This window comes from Drosophila pseudoobscura, chromosome 3 (genome assembly GCF_009870125.1).
Source record: "Drosophila pseudoobscura strain MV-25-SWS-2005 chromosome 3, UCI_Dpse_MV25, whole genome shotgun sequence".
NCBI lineage: Eukaryota > Metazoa > Arthropoda > Insecta > Diptera > Drosophilidae > Drosophila > Drosophila pseudoobscura.
The window spans coordinates 18,437,242-18,451,040 of NC_046680.1; the positions used below are offsets into that span (position 1 = coordinate 18,437,242).

The 13,799-nt window shown below is 46.1% G+C and overlaps 3 protein-coding genes across 4 annotated transcripts; 2 read left to right on the plus strand and 1 right to left on the minus strand.

The window, feature by feature from the left end:
- Window positions 1–15: 15 nt before the first annotated feature.
- Window positions 16–5,227, minus strand: LOC4805184 (mitochondrial folate transporter/carrier). The gene is made up of 5 exons (XM_001361594.5): window positions 4,417–5,227; window positions 2,279–2,432; window positions 1,856–2,210; window positions 1,491–1,636; window positions 16–493 (listed from the first exon to the last, which is right to left on the minus strand). Exons 1-5 carry the CDS (start codon window positions 4,568–4,570, stop codon window positions 328–330), a joined length of 975 nt encoding a protein of 324 aa, XP_001361631.5. The 5' UTR covers window positions 4,571–5,227; the 3' UTR covers window positions 16–327.
- A 1,804-nt stretch (window positions 5,228–7,031) lies between these two features.
- On the plus strand, window positions 7,032–10,439 carry LOC6898813 (protein SMG8). 2 transcript variants are annotated; one of them, XM_002138751.3, is made up of 5 exons: window positions 7,032–7,166; window positions 7,223–8,309; window positions 8,370–8,416; window positions 8,474–10,175; window positions 10,241–10,439. In XM_002138751.3, the coding sequence occupies exons 1-4, from the start codon at window positions 7,111–7,113 to the stop codon at window positions 10,143–10,145; spliced, it is 2,862 nt and encodes a 953-aa protein (XP_002138787.2). In that variant the 5' UTR covers window positions 7,032–7,110; the 3' UTR covers window positions 10,146–10,175; window positions 10,241–10,439. The 2 variants fall into 2 exon arrangements, with proteins under 2 accessions (XP_002138787.2, XP_015040476.2); XM_015184990.2 differs by having other exon boundaries at window positions 8,373–8,416.
- Window positions 10,440–11,494: 1,055 nt separating this feature from the next.
- On the plus strand, window positions 11,495–13,082 carry LOC4805185 (zinc carboxypeptidase). The gene is made up of 4 exons (XM_001361595.4): window positions 11,495–11,708; window positions 11,770–11,906; window positions 11,966–12,738; window positions 12,799–13,082. The coding sequence occupies exons 1-4, from the start codon at window positions 11,538–11,540 to the stop codon at window positions 12,993–12,995; spliced, it is 1,278 nt and encodes a 425-aa protein (XP_001361632.1). The 5' UTR covers window positions 11,495–11,537; the 3' UTR covers window positions 12,996–13,082.
- Window positions 13,083–13,799: the final 717 nt, after the last annotated feature.

Below are 13,799 nucleotides of genomic sequence, written 5' to 3' on the forward strand. Positions count from 1 at the left end.
GATGGAGGCTGTTGCATTTTGATCTTATTCCAACATTTATTTACATTTATATTTCAATAATGGACTACAAAATAATTAGTTTGTTTGGGTATCAGCAATCACTGACGGTTTGTCAGACGTAGCCAAATCTGCCAAGTGGCTAAACACCGTAGGAACAACAGATGTACGAATAGACTAAAGAATCGTTCAACACCATTAGAAATGGGAACTGCTTCCAGTGCTCAACACTTGTGCAGCTGCCCTGCGACTACTGGTATAATGTAATGCGATATAGAGGTACACTTCTTAATTATAAACTAGAGGAATCCTGAATCGTAAGTTTTCGATTTAATTGTCCTTCTTTATGGCCTGTGTCTGACCCTCGGCACTTTTCCGTTTGGCCAGCATGTAATGCGATACGTTTTCGTACACGAGGAACGTGATCATGCACGCGGGTATAACACGCGTCAGGTTAGGCTGCAGGCCCTTGTAGAAGCCTTTGAGGCCTTCGAATCTGTAATGAAACGAAACATGGATAGGGGGTTAGTGACTGTGATGAGGTGGCTACAATTACTTACAGTACAACGCGTTGGCTGTTTCAGTTTAGCAAAGAGATTCTGCACAAGTTACGAGAATTGGAAATAGAAAGAGAGGAGCACGGACTACTTACAACATAGCGTACGGCTGAAGCTGAAGCCCATAGCCCTTGGCCAAATTAAAAGACTCTGGTTGGACCCGAGACGTTCTTCAGTTTGTTGTTTTTTTTAGTGTCCTTTTGGATTGCCATCATGGCATTTTAATATAGGTAAGTAACTAGTTTTGTATTTTCTTCTCTTGGTTTTATGGTTTGATTGGGATTGTTCTGCTTCAGCAGCTTAGTTGGTGGTTCACAATGCGTTTTATGCTTATTTACATAAGTGTCAAGGTTAATTTCATCCTTAAGATTGTAAACCATTTGCGAAACTATGAAGAATCTTTTTGCCAAAACGAAATTTTGTCTCAACTAAACTAGAAACTGGTTTCAGCTGCGTTTACAATTCCAATCCATTACAAAATAAATAATTTAACTAAACTATGAACTAAATGTGTGTGTGTGGCTGTGTGTTGCTTCGGTGAAGTGTGCAAGAAATTCATCTTTGAATTTACATACCATCACAATAACTTTCAACGTGAAGATGCGCAGAATATAAAACAAACTAGTTATGGATTTAACTTAGGGCTAGTATTTAGGTTGTTCTTAATCGAATTATAACAATAATACAAAACATGTTGTCATTTTTGTTGCTGTTTGCTGCACATTGGAGGAAACTAGAAAGATTCGTGTATTCTAGGTGCTTAAATTCTGTTCCAGATTCTAGATCATAATTCCTAGATGCTAGATCCTAGGTTCTGGTTAATACTCTATCTAGCTGGTCAGCTTCTCCCAGATCAGCATGACCATGCAGATGTTGGGCGTGACGTGGACCAGGTACGGCACAAGTCCCTTATAGAAACCGCGCATGCGTTCGTACCTCCAAGTCTGTTTAATGCAGTCCCAGGTGCCGCTGTAGCGGTGGTGGTGATCCTGCAGGCGGGCACGCACCACCTGGTACGGGTATGTGGCTGCAGCCGCAATCAGCTTGGAGACGGCTGCAAAGGCCAAGTACTCGGTGGTGGCCTGTGGATGGAAAGCGATCAACGGTTAGAAATGCGAGCGAAAAGAAATTTTCTTGAACAGCTGCCAAATCGCTCAGACGTCACCAAAGAGCAGCCACAGCCGGATATATACAGATATGGATGTGCCTATACTATATCTGCATGTATATATTATATTGGATGGCAACGGCACGAGCAACCTGGTCATGTGATGCTGTTCTCCACTGATTTGTATACACACCAGTTTCGTATCGATGGGCAGCTTGCGGTATTCGTTGTAGGCATTCTTCATCTCCTCGTAGGTCATGAACTGAATGGCTCCGTGTGAGACGCCCAGCATGCCGGGAACGAACCCTCTGTACAATCCCCGGACACCCTCCTCCTTGTAGATCTGGCTCAGAGCATGTACCATTCCCCGGTACTCGGCACTGGCCGAGGAGTCACACTGCAGACACAGGCGCGTCTTTACCACCCAAATGGGATTGGTTAGGAGCAGGGTGAGGGCTCCAGACTCGGCGGCAGCCAGCATGTGCATGGCGGGACCCAGTGGCATTGTTGTATTACCGCCCTGGATGAATGTTTTGATGGTGTTGTAGCTGCAAGTGACAAGGGAAGTTTTAATGGATGGTTTCTTCGAGACAAATGCAAGTTCAGATCCACTTACAACATGAAGTACAGCCCCCAGGAGGAGCCCGATCCCCAGACATTGGGGGTGACGCCCTTGTAGAGCCCTCGAAAGCCCTCTTGGCGGAATATGGTGGTAAAGGCGCTGCCCAATCCACGATACTGGGGCACCGTCGCTGTCCGTCCATCGTTAACTAAAAGTAGACAATCGAAACGGAAAACCCGCTGTGATAAATACGTCTAGACAGGGCAGTAAAAATCGTGTCATCATATAGTTGGATAATTGGGCAGGAGGGCACGGTAAGGCTAGGATACGTCATTCCATTGCTTGTTCTTTACCGTAGGCAACTGTACGGTACGGCACGGCCCGGAATGGACGGCAAATCAGTTGTTGACTCTAACAGGCCCTGGCCAAAGTTGTTTTCGCCCAACAGATAGCGTTAATTGCCAGCGGATGCGATAAGCAGGGAGAGTCGAAATGAGCTCTACATTTGTACGCGTCCATTAGCATCTATTTATATGAAAATATGTATGTACGAGCACGGTAGTAGCTGGAGCTGGCCTGACAACAGCGCCACAAGCCAGAAAGGGGGCTCGTCTTTCGCCAGAACTTTCAGTATTCTCAATTTTTGTATTTCTTAGCTATTTTTAGTTGCCCCATGAGTGACCTTGAGCGATGGCACTAACTGGCTGCTGCTCGGCAAGTCCGGATGATGATCTATAAATTAAGTAAACGCCTATCTGCTGACACATCGAGTTTTAGGGCAAAGTAATGAGTTTTTGATGGTGCACTCGATAGCACCCGATAAGGTCACAAGTGGCGGGGGCTGATTCAGCGAACTTCCCGCTTGGCAACAGGCTGGAACTCGTTTTGCGGCTGCTTGTGCCACATAAACCGGACAGGACAGTGTCCAAAGCTGTCGTCTGTCAGCGGCCGAAAGTTGCCGTTAACAAAGCGAATGTACAGTCAGCAGCAAGCAGCACCAGGCAGCAGCGTGGTCACGTGAGCAAAAGAGCAAAAGCAAACAAGTTTCGAGCGTGTAAGCCAAATGCGTCATCGCAGAAAAGTAGAAGGCCTTGCGCAAGTCAAGTCAATAGAAAACAGCTGTTGAAGCTGGATAAGATTCGACGAGTTTCCGAGCTGGAATTACTCCGAGACACATTGTTAATGGAAATAGAAGAACAGAAAGCAGAAAGCTGTGGGCTGCTATCTACCAGTGTGCTCGTATGTCTGGGTCTTTGAGCTGCTTTATCAGTTTACGAAATTTCGCATGGTGTGATTTTATTCGCATAAACAACCTAATTTGCTGGGACTCCCATTGTGGTTATTGTTTACTCAACATTTTTCCGCTGAATTTACATATTGACTCTTACGCTGGTCGCCTTTTAGCGCTGATCTCAAGCAGCAACAAAACAATAATATTTAACAAACCCGCTCCGGTTGTTGTTGTTTTGAACCCAACTATACGGAAATATTGCTCGTGTACACATATTTTGCGCATGAAGCGCCAACGAGGCCAACTACATTTATACATGTATGTTGGGAAATGATTCATTGAATGTTTTTCCACAAGCCAAGCAAAGGAGGCGAAAAAAAACGACTATCAGCTGATTCAGAATGACAATCAGCTGTTCGTTTCGTCTGAAATTGTATCTGCTAATTACAGGCCATAGCACCCACTGAGGTTAACTGTTGGGTTAATATCGATCTTTGACAGGCAACGAAAAACAGTTTGAGGGCGTGTTTTTATTTGCTTCTCGAGAATTCTAGATTAGAGTAAATTTAGCCAACAGTGGAGTGGAGTGGGCCATAATCAGTCATACGGAATTGTCAACAAATCAATAAATTTCGACCAGCTATCGGACGCGTCAGCAAAGAAAAAGAACCATTAAATAAATGAGAATCATCCAAACCCGGCATCGTCTCAGTTTACTGACGAAGCCTTTCTGCAACCTCAGGCAGCAACCGTTTCAAATTTTCCATGGAAATTTTCCAAATGCACTGCGCAACCACATTCGAGAGACGGGGCGGGACGGGGCGCCGAGGCACAACAGTGCAATCTCCAGCCAAGCTGGCGACGCTGTGGAGGCGTCTGCACGTGCTGTGGGGTTCAGTATCAGCAGCTGGCAGCCCCAAGTACAGTGGAAACTACTTAAAATGAATGAAATGTAACTCACCAGCAAATCGAATCTTGATAAGGTCCAGTGGATGGAGTATAATTGTAGACGCTACTCCTCCGGACACTCCGGCCACCAGATGCTCGTACTTGAAGTGGGCCAAAACATTGAATTTCTTAGGACTGCCTGTGGCAGCTGGTCCGCTGGGATTCATTTTGGGATCGATCTCTCTTGTATCTTTGTATTACTGCTATAATCTTAAGTTTTCCTTTTTGCAGAGTTCACTGTGCGCGTGAATTGTGCTATAACTATGTACTACTATTTACACTCTTTGGCTTGAGAAATGCTGCGGACACATGGGCGCAAATCAAAGAAATTCGCTCGCCAATTCGATCTTGTTGCTAGGCGCACACTCTCGGCGGTTCTGGTTGCTGCTGCTGTTGCTGTTGTTGCTGTTGTTGGCGGCCTCACTGCTGCTGCTGCTACAGTTGAAACACTCCTGCCTTAGCTTTATTGTTGCCCAGCACATATTTTCCCTTAATTTGTTTCCCAGTGTACAAGACTTTTCTTCAGTCCGAAACTCTTGCTGTGGCTGCGCTCCAAAATGGCTGATGAAATATCTTCAATTGCAGTCAATCTTTGTCCGATTCCCAATTATTTTCGCTTAGCCATTCGCTTCTTATGTAATGCCAAATGCATATCTGTTCCACAGTTTGTGCTGTTATTTCGTACTCTGTCAATCCCAGGTAATGTAATATCTCACTGCTAACTGTTAGGCGCGTGCGGGAGCGTTTAATAACTATTAAAAATTTGTTCGCGAGTCGGGCAAAAATGTGAGAATTAGAGGTGTCAAACAATCAATGGCACTATCGATAGTATCGATGGTTTGGTGCCATTCGCTACTATCGATGGTTTTGCTACTATTCATGATACCATCGAGCTTGTAGCTGTCGTTTGCCCATCTATACTTTGAATTTGGCTATTGTATATATATATGGTAGCTGAAATCGTTAACAATGGACAAGTTCCCGCAACATCGACTGAATCAGAGCGCATGTTTTCCAAAGCTGGGCAGATCATTTCGGAGCGCAGGTCCGCTCTCAAACAAACTTTTGTTTTTAAATAACAACTGGTGATTACCAATGAACCTGATTTTAGCAAATAAGCGGTTTATAATAAGCGAATTATCTCTATAGACTAAGATTAATGTTTGAAACATTTGTTGCTTACTTTTTAATTTGAACTTACAAATATGAACTTATCTTGGAAAGTAAACGTCATGAATTTATATTTTCAGACTTATTTATGAAACATTTCATAGTTTTTGAGGAATAATATGAATAAAACGTTTCATTTTGAACAGTTTTTATTTAATTTCGCTTGAAAAATAGCCGTTAAAAGACTTTTTCAATATTAATATATGAGCCCGATACTATCGAGTGTGAACTAGTGATGTAAAAAAACCTCGATGCTTCGAACATCGATGTTTTTCTGCCTATGTTTACTGATGTTTTCCGATGTTTTTGCTGCTACCGATGTTTGTTTAAATATGAAACTGCGAACGCCGTTAACATCATTCGAAGGCAGCCCGTTGTGTGTTTTGGGAAGATTACTGTTCAGTCACAGACATATACCTTATTAATATTACAGAATAGACAGTACAATCTCATACAAAAATACTCATAAATACAATTGTCCATGTCACTTCATGTCAATGAATATGACGACACGAAAATTACATTAGCAACTAAGAATAGACAATTGCACTTGTAAACTCGAACCCACCAAAAAGGGCGAAGCAATAAACTATTTACTCTGTAAGCCCCGCACAGAGTAAGTCTATCCTATCTAAAAATAAACTCACATGGAGCCTGTGCGTTCCTTCCCATACAATAAGTGTACCACTGCTAGCTATATAAGAAGATCTATTTGTTCAATAAAACTCAGTATCAGAAACAGTACCACAACTGCCTGTCACTAATTTTCCCATCGCAATCATCAGAGGCTGTCACCGTGTCTTCAGATCCTAATTTCGCGGTCATACATCGATGCATCGAAGAATAAATCCGATGTATCAATCCAACATCGATGTTTGATTTTGACAACATCGATGGACATCAACATCGATGTTTTCATTCAAATTTACATCACTATTTGCTGCTATCAATATACGGTCTGACCCTCAAAAATATATACCGTCTCTTTTTAAAAATATACCGTAAATATACTGACAAATTCAAGTTCTGTTTTCCAATTTCCTCGATTTTTATCTTCCGTAGAATATTACCATATATATAGCACATTTAGCCATGCCCACATAATTTTATACGATTAATGAATAAATTTTCTACACAATTGGTTAGTTTTTATTCCTTGCTTTTATTGTATTTTGACTAAAACAAGGTTTAAACAAAATAGTTCAACAAAAAAACAGTCGCAATGCTGTCATGTCAATGTTGCAACCGGTGTATGGCCATTTGTATACCCTATAAATAACAGTCCTAGCACATTAATGCTTAAAAAATTCGATCATAAAATTAGTCACGCACCTAGTTCCCATTTAGAAATTTTTCCATAAGTATACGAACGAAATAAGACATATAAGTCACTGTGGCTATAAGCTGATATGAAGGATAATTCAAAATGCCCACTATCTGCCGCCAACTTTCGATACTATCGCAGAGTCTGCTACTATCGTTGTTTCCAACAGCAAACAGCTGATTTCCAAACACAATTTACAAATTTTGTTTTCAAATGGGATTGAAAGATTACTACACCTGGAAATTTCCAAACATACCTGAGCATGTGGCGTAAGAGTACTGCATCTTCCAGTTTCGACTGTACACAATTGCTTATCTTCAATTAGCCAAGAATTGGACCAGCTGGGCCGGTCCCTCGTGGTCGTTGGAGTTATTGGCCGATCACGATGTGTGCTGGCCAACAAAATGCGGGCCTTTGGGATGGAACCACCTGTAGACCATGAGCCGACTGACGGACAGTTGCAGTGCTATTATAAACCAGGCACCTCTACTTTGCTGCTGCACTTCGAAACGACCTTCGACGATGCGATTTTGGGTCAGCAGATAGATGAAACCATGGAACAGGACGGGGCCCCGTTCGACTTCGATGGCTTCTACGAACGGATGAAGTGCCGGTTCGTGCGAATGATGCTACTGGCCCTCCACGTCTGCCACATTTTAGTCTACGTGGAGACAGGTCAGACCTTTGATCTCTCTTTGGTGACCATTTTTCAGCTCATGAAGTTCGGCAGAGAACAGCATCTGATACAGTTTCTGCCCAGTCTCTTGAAGGAGACCCCTGCTGGGAGACTGCTTGGCGAAAAGTGCCGCCTGTGTACCCCCAGGATTCTGTTCCTCTTCGAGAACTTTACCAACGAGGAGGGCAAGACCCGGGAATGCGTGTCTGCCTGCGAATTTCAAACGGAGGACAGCATCTATGAGCTCCTGCGCCACCACCAGATAATTACCAACAGCAGTTCGAGCTCTCTGCTGGCTCTGCCCAACAATAAGCAGTTTGTCTTCTACAATGCCCACGATCAGCTCCATGCGGACAGACTTCTGCAATCCATAGAATTCCTAAACTTGGACATGCGCAAGGTAGATGTCAAAGAAGAGGACGATGATCTGGAAGTCCTTGAACTAGCCCCCTTCGACGGGTTCGTCAAGTCCTTTGGCGAGTCCTTCGAAAACACAAATTACGAGGAGCGGCAGTACAAGACAGAGCACACCGCCTGGCACTTTCTGCAGAGGCACGTCCAAGACGCATTGCTAGGCTGCTTCGACGAGGGCTCCTTCAAGCAGGTACCACAAAGGGGACAGCTTCAGTTGCTCAATGCCCAGGAGTGGCACGATTGCACTGCGGAATTGCACAAGCTGCTGGTGAGCAGTGCAGGAACACAGGAATCACTTAACGAGATCCGAAACGAGGATTATGTGAGTTGGTGGCTGGAAGACGGCGTAAAGCGCGTAATTATTCATTCTGGTTCTTTGCAGCAGGTCTTTTTGCAGTCCTTCGACGAGAGCCTAAACTATGAAAAAAAGTGAGTCAGGAATCCTTTAAACTCGGGATTTTTCCTGTTTACTTGATTGCTTTTCAGATTCTGGGAACATCTGTGCGAGATTGGCCTCAAGATGGGCATAGAGGCTTACAAAAAGGCTGCCCCAGCCATCTACGGCAGCTCAATGCACCAGCAATTGCTGGCCGAAGCCACCCTCGCCTTTGAGGAGGAGGGACGCGGACCACCGGCTGAGGCGTCCATAGCCAAGATGACGGCCACCTGTCTCAGGCACTGGCAGGATGGTAGGCAGCAGTGTGAGCAGCTCAGCCTGCGATCCCAGCCCTGTACCCAGCCCAAGGAAATGCCGCATGACAAGCACAACAGTGGAGTGATCCACGTTTCCAGCTGCAATTGTGGCCGGACTCAGGGAAGGAGAGAGGACCCCTTCAGCCTGCGGCAGGCCAACTATGAGTTCTACGAGCACATGGTCAAAATGTGCAATCTTTGTGTGAAGGTCAAGCAGTTCAAGTTTCCCATCTTCGAACCGACCAACAATGAATACCGGGCAGCGGCATTTGAGGTTGCATTTCCCCTGCTGCACGCCGGGAAGAATCGTCTGGCCGAGGACGCAGAACTAGACCCGGACGAGGAGGATGAGGAACTGCCAACGGGAGAGCGGGAGGAGCAGCACATCACTCAGAGCAATGGCTGTTCCCAGCCCTTGTCCCCCACATTTGGATCGGATCTGAACATGTCCATAGCCGGCTTCGGAGTCTCGCTGAACGAATCAGAACCGTGCTTCGATCAGAGTTCCAGCTCTGAAGCGGAATCCACCTGTAGCGGCACATCCAGCGAGGAGTCAAATAACGAGCTGGTGCTGCAGCTAAAAGAACCCGCCAAAAAGCATGAGGAATCCTGTGATCCCGATTCGATCGCCCCTCTGCCCAGCATGTGCTTGACATCTACCACAGAATATCTCCCTGGCCTGGTGCACACCTTGAGTAAAGTTGGACTCCTGCCTCTGTTCCCCAGCTGGTCACTGGCCTGTGTCGGCCCCAGTTCCATATACAGCCACAACACGGGCCTACAGGAGCATTTCCAAAGCGGCTTCCTCTCCGGCGCCAACTTCCTCCTGCCCTGGGACGTCCAGCTTAGGCTTGTACACGCCACCAAGCACTATCACAATTCCCACCAGCCGCATATGAGTAAGAAACAGCAACGATATCGCAAGCACGGCGATCGGATGGTGCTGAAAATCTTCGTGGGGTTCGAGTACGAGTGCTCTCGCGGACATCGCTTTATGATGTGCCGTCCGGACCGTGTGCTCCGTGGCGGAGCAGACATCGAGCGGGACACCTGCAGCAAGATGGTGCACACCAACATGCCATTGTACTATCCTTGTCCTTGCCGATCCCAAAATAATTATTTGGCCCAGCTAATGCGTATCCATGTGGTCACTCCCAAGGCTCCCGTCAACATCATCGTCGACCCCAAAGTCTGCATGGGAAAGGACAAGTACACATTCACCTTAGGCAGCATGGTCCCACCCCGATTATCGCAGAGCGCCTACTGGATCCTCCGACTGCCCTATGTCTATCAAGGCGACGATGCCCTGATTGCTCCGCCGGAGAAACTGGAGCCAGATGACATAATGGCTGGCGGCTATCTCTTGGCGGGTATGTTTGGGATTGCAGAAACGGATCCAACACTGGACTTGAATGATCAGGGCCATCTGGACACCAATGAGCTAGGAACGTTTACCAGAATTTGAGAATGCCAAGAGGATAATTTCATTGATCAAGTAAAGTCTGAGCAAACTAGTCCCCTTTTGGCAACATTACAAAGCTTTTCACATATTCTTTTTAGTAACGATTAACGATCTTCAGGCTGTGCTCTAGGGCTGGAATTATGCAGAGCGGATATGGCTAGGCTTGCTTGAGGAGTCCATCGGCTCTGATTCTGCTGGGTGCTGGAACGGCTGGTGGCACTGGTGATGGAGCAGCAAGTCATTGATATTTTCAAGAAAACAACCTTTGCGAAACTGAAATAGATATTGAAATAGCCATTACTTGCGTTTGGTTAACTTATGAATTTATTCAATTCTAGACAGTGATCTGAGATGTAAATATGTATAGATATTATAAAATATAATGAAGCTGACTACCTTTGGGAATAAATAACCAATAAAGTAATTATTTGGTAAAAAAAAACCCAGGTGTCGGCACGTTAATTTGGGAACTAGAAGCCTGGGCTAGGTAGCTGCGGTGCTGAGAAACGGGGCGGCACAAATTCAAATAGTGCAGCCACCGTTTTTATCACAGAGGCAGTAAAAAAGTCTGGCTTCTGTACCGCCCGCGAGCACATTGTAAAAATTTGTTAATCACTTTGACGCCTTACGCCTTTGACCACTTTTACTGAAAACTGATCTATAAACAAATCAGCTTGACACCAAAAAAGCGGAACTGAAAGAAAGTCTATACGAGTTCAATGCAAACGGACAGTGGCAATGCAATTGACAAGATGTTTGCCATCTCTATGGACTGTCCATCATAATGGGCATCACCACTAAGTGTGGCGCGGTGAAAAGACAATTTCAAATGAAGGAAATCGGCCAATGCAAGCAACTACTATATTGCTGGTGATAGGATGCACTTATTTCATAAACAGTTGCAATTTTTGATTAAATAAATTCTCTCATTTCTTCGGTGCCAGTGCCGAGTGCATTCTATGAGGAGTACTCTTTCACGCGCAGACGATCAGCAGAGCCTGTGAGTATCCAATTAAATTGACATATTTAGCGACGAGTGGCACTTCCTGATAACGAGAGTGTCTGTCTTCCCGTTTGGTGCATTTTATTATTTAACTAGACTTGACTCTGGGGGTAGAAGGAGACGTCATCGGAGCGGAGAACGCAGTTTGCTAAGTATCCGGGAGTAGCAAAGTTCAGTCTTTACTTTGTGGTAGGTTGGACAGGGTAAGGTACCAGATAAGCACGGGCGAGACACACGCCAGATGACTGATCAATTATTTCCACTATTCCCACATTCAATACACCTATCAGTTTTAGATAACGCCATCTGGAGTGGCCACTCCTGAGACAAATAAAAGCCTTGTCCGGATCTACTGGCGACACAGTGAACGCTCGACCGTTCCAGACACCAACATGAGACTGCTCCTCCTCCTACTCGCCATCCTGCCGCTGGCCATGGCCGCGCCCAAGTCGTCGGCAACGGACCGTTTGGCCATTCGCTACGACTACTTCAAGGTCTACAGTTTGTTCATCGAGAACGAACAGCAATTGGAGGAATTGAAGGAGATCTACGAAGACATTTCCGTAAGAACATCGTGTGTGTTCTACAGGAGAACAGTTCAGTGAAATCCGAATATCATTCCAGGTGCACGTCCTCAACGAGCTCGCTGGTCCTGGTCATAGTTATAACATCATTGTGGGTCCCCTGCTCCAAAAGTACGTTGAGGGTAAACTGAATGAATTGAAGATTATCTTTAAAGTGATTGTCGATGATCTGCAAAAGTAAGTGTAATTGATCTCCATTCGGATCATATCTAAAATACCTACCTTCTGTTCTTAAGATTGCTGGATAAGTCTGCTGTGGATAAGGACTCTCAGATGGAGTGGGAGTCGTATCACACCCTGGACACGATCTACGACTGGGTGGACAAGGAGTGCGCCGCCCACGACTACCTGGAGTGCAAGGTGATCGGCCAGTCATACGAGGGCCGCGACATCAAGAGCATCAGGCTGTCGAAGCGCGAGGGCAACAAGGCCATCTTCCTGGAGGGCAACATCCATGCCATGGAGTGGATCTCCTCGGCCACCGTCACCTTCCTCCTCAACGAGCTGATCAACTCCGAAGACCCTGAGATGCAGCGCCTGAGCGAGGAGTACGATTGGATTGTAGTGCCCATGGTCAACCCCGACGGTTTCGTTTACACCCACGAAGTGGAGCGCCTGTGGCGCAAGAACCGACGTCCCAATGGCGCCACAAACTCCTCCGGCCCCTGCTACGGCATCGACATGAACCGCAACTTCGACTACCACTGGGGCGGTGCCGGCTGGAACATCGACGAGCCCTGCGACCACTGGTTCGGCGGCCACGAGCCCAACACCGAGATCGAGATCCTCAGCCTGCAGTCCTTCGTCAGCTCCTTCGAGGACGGCTACATCCGGTCCTACATGGCCTTCCACGCCTACGGCCAGTACGTGCTCCTGCCCTACGGCCACAGCAACACCGAGTTCCCCCCCAACTACGAACAGATGAAGCGCATCGCCGCCGCCTTCTCCGATGCTGCGTCTGAGCCCTACGGCTCAGCCTTCACCTACGGCGCCAGCGGTCTGCTGAACTGTGAGTATTACGATTTGCTTTCCCTTCGATTTCCCAACTGACCGCAACACTCACCTTCAGATGTCGTCTCTGGCGCTGCCAAGGATTGGGCCTACGGCGTGAAGAACATCCCCTTCACCTGCACCGTAGAGCTGCGCGACAAGGGCACCTACGGCTTCTTCCTGCCCTCCAACCAGATCACCGAGGTCGGTGTCGAGGTTGCGGCTGGCCTGAAGGGTCTGGTCAACAAGGCCGCCGAGGAGGGTATCTTCGACTAAACATTAGTCCGGGCGATGGAAAACCTCTGGGAACATACGGATTTATAGGCTGCTGTAGAAAATAATAAATATATAAATTTATATTTATTCCGATGAACATTCAAACGATGCTTGTAATGCTTACATTGTGAAGAGTAACGGGTTTCAAAAGCTCCATAAACGAAAACAAAGAAAGCTCCTGTTTAACTGTGCACGCGAAAGAGCTTTCGGCGCCACAATGATGAAGATATCATGTAGATATTATCCTTTTCCTTGGAGACACTTATCCACTTCATGTTTTTAGTACGAGTAATAGACTATACATTTTTGAGAGGGGATGATTAGCTAATTAATAACTATCTCAGGATAAACATTCATGCGAGATTTTACAGCCACTTGCAGTTGCAGCTGTGCATAAATCCGTTGATTCCCCCCATGAAACTTTCTCTATATAAAACATTTATGCCACCCATTGCCGTCTTCTGCAGGAGGTCCTCAGCCTAAAATTACTGCATCTAAATGGACCATAACCATAAATGTATGCAAATTACGGACCGTTGCTGCAGTATCAATAAATATTTATCTGCCGCACTCTGCGGCTGTTGCTCCTTTAAGCCAGGCGGAGTCCAACAATTTGCACTGCGGTTGCCCACTGACACGTAGATATGTATGTTTTTGGTTGGGGGAGGGGGAAGGTGTAAACTTTCGGGGCACGCAGCAAAACTTTGGCAAAAATGCAGTGAAATATCATGAGCAGAAGCCAAAGCCGTGGCCGTAGACGTATCTGAAGCAGGAGCTGAAGCTGAAGCCGAAAGCCATCAACAC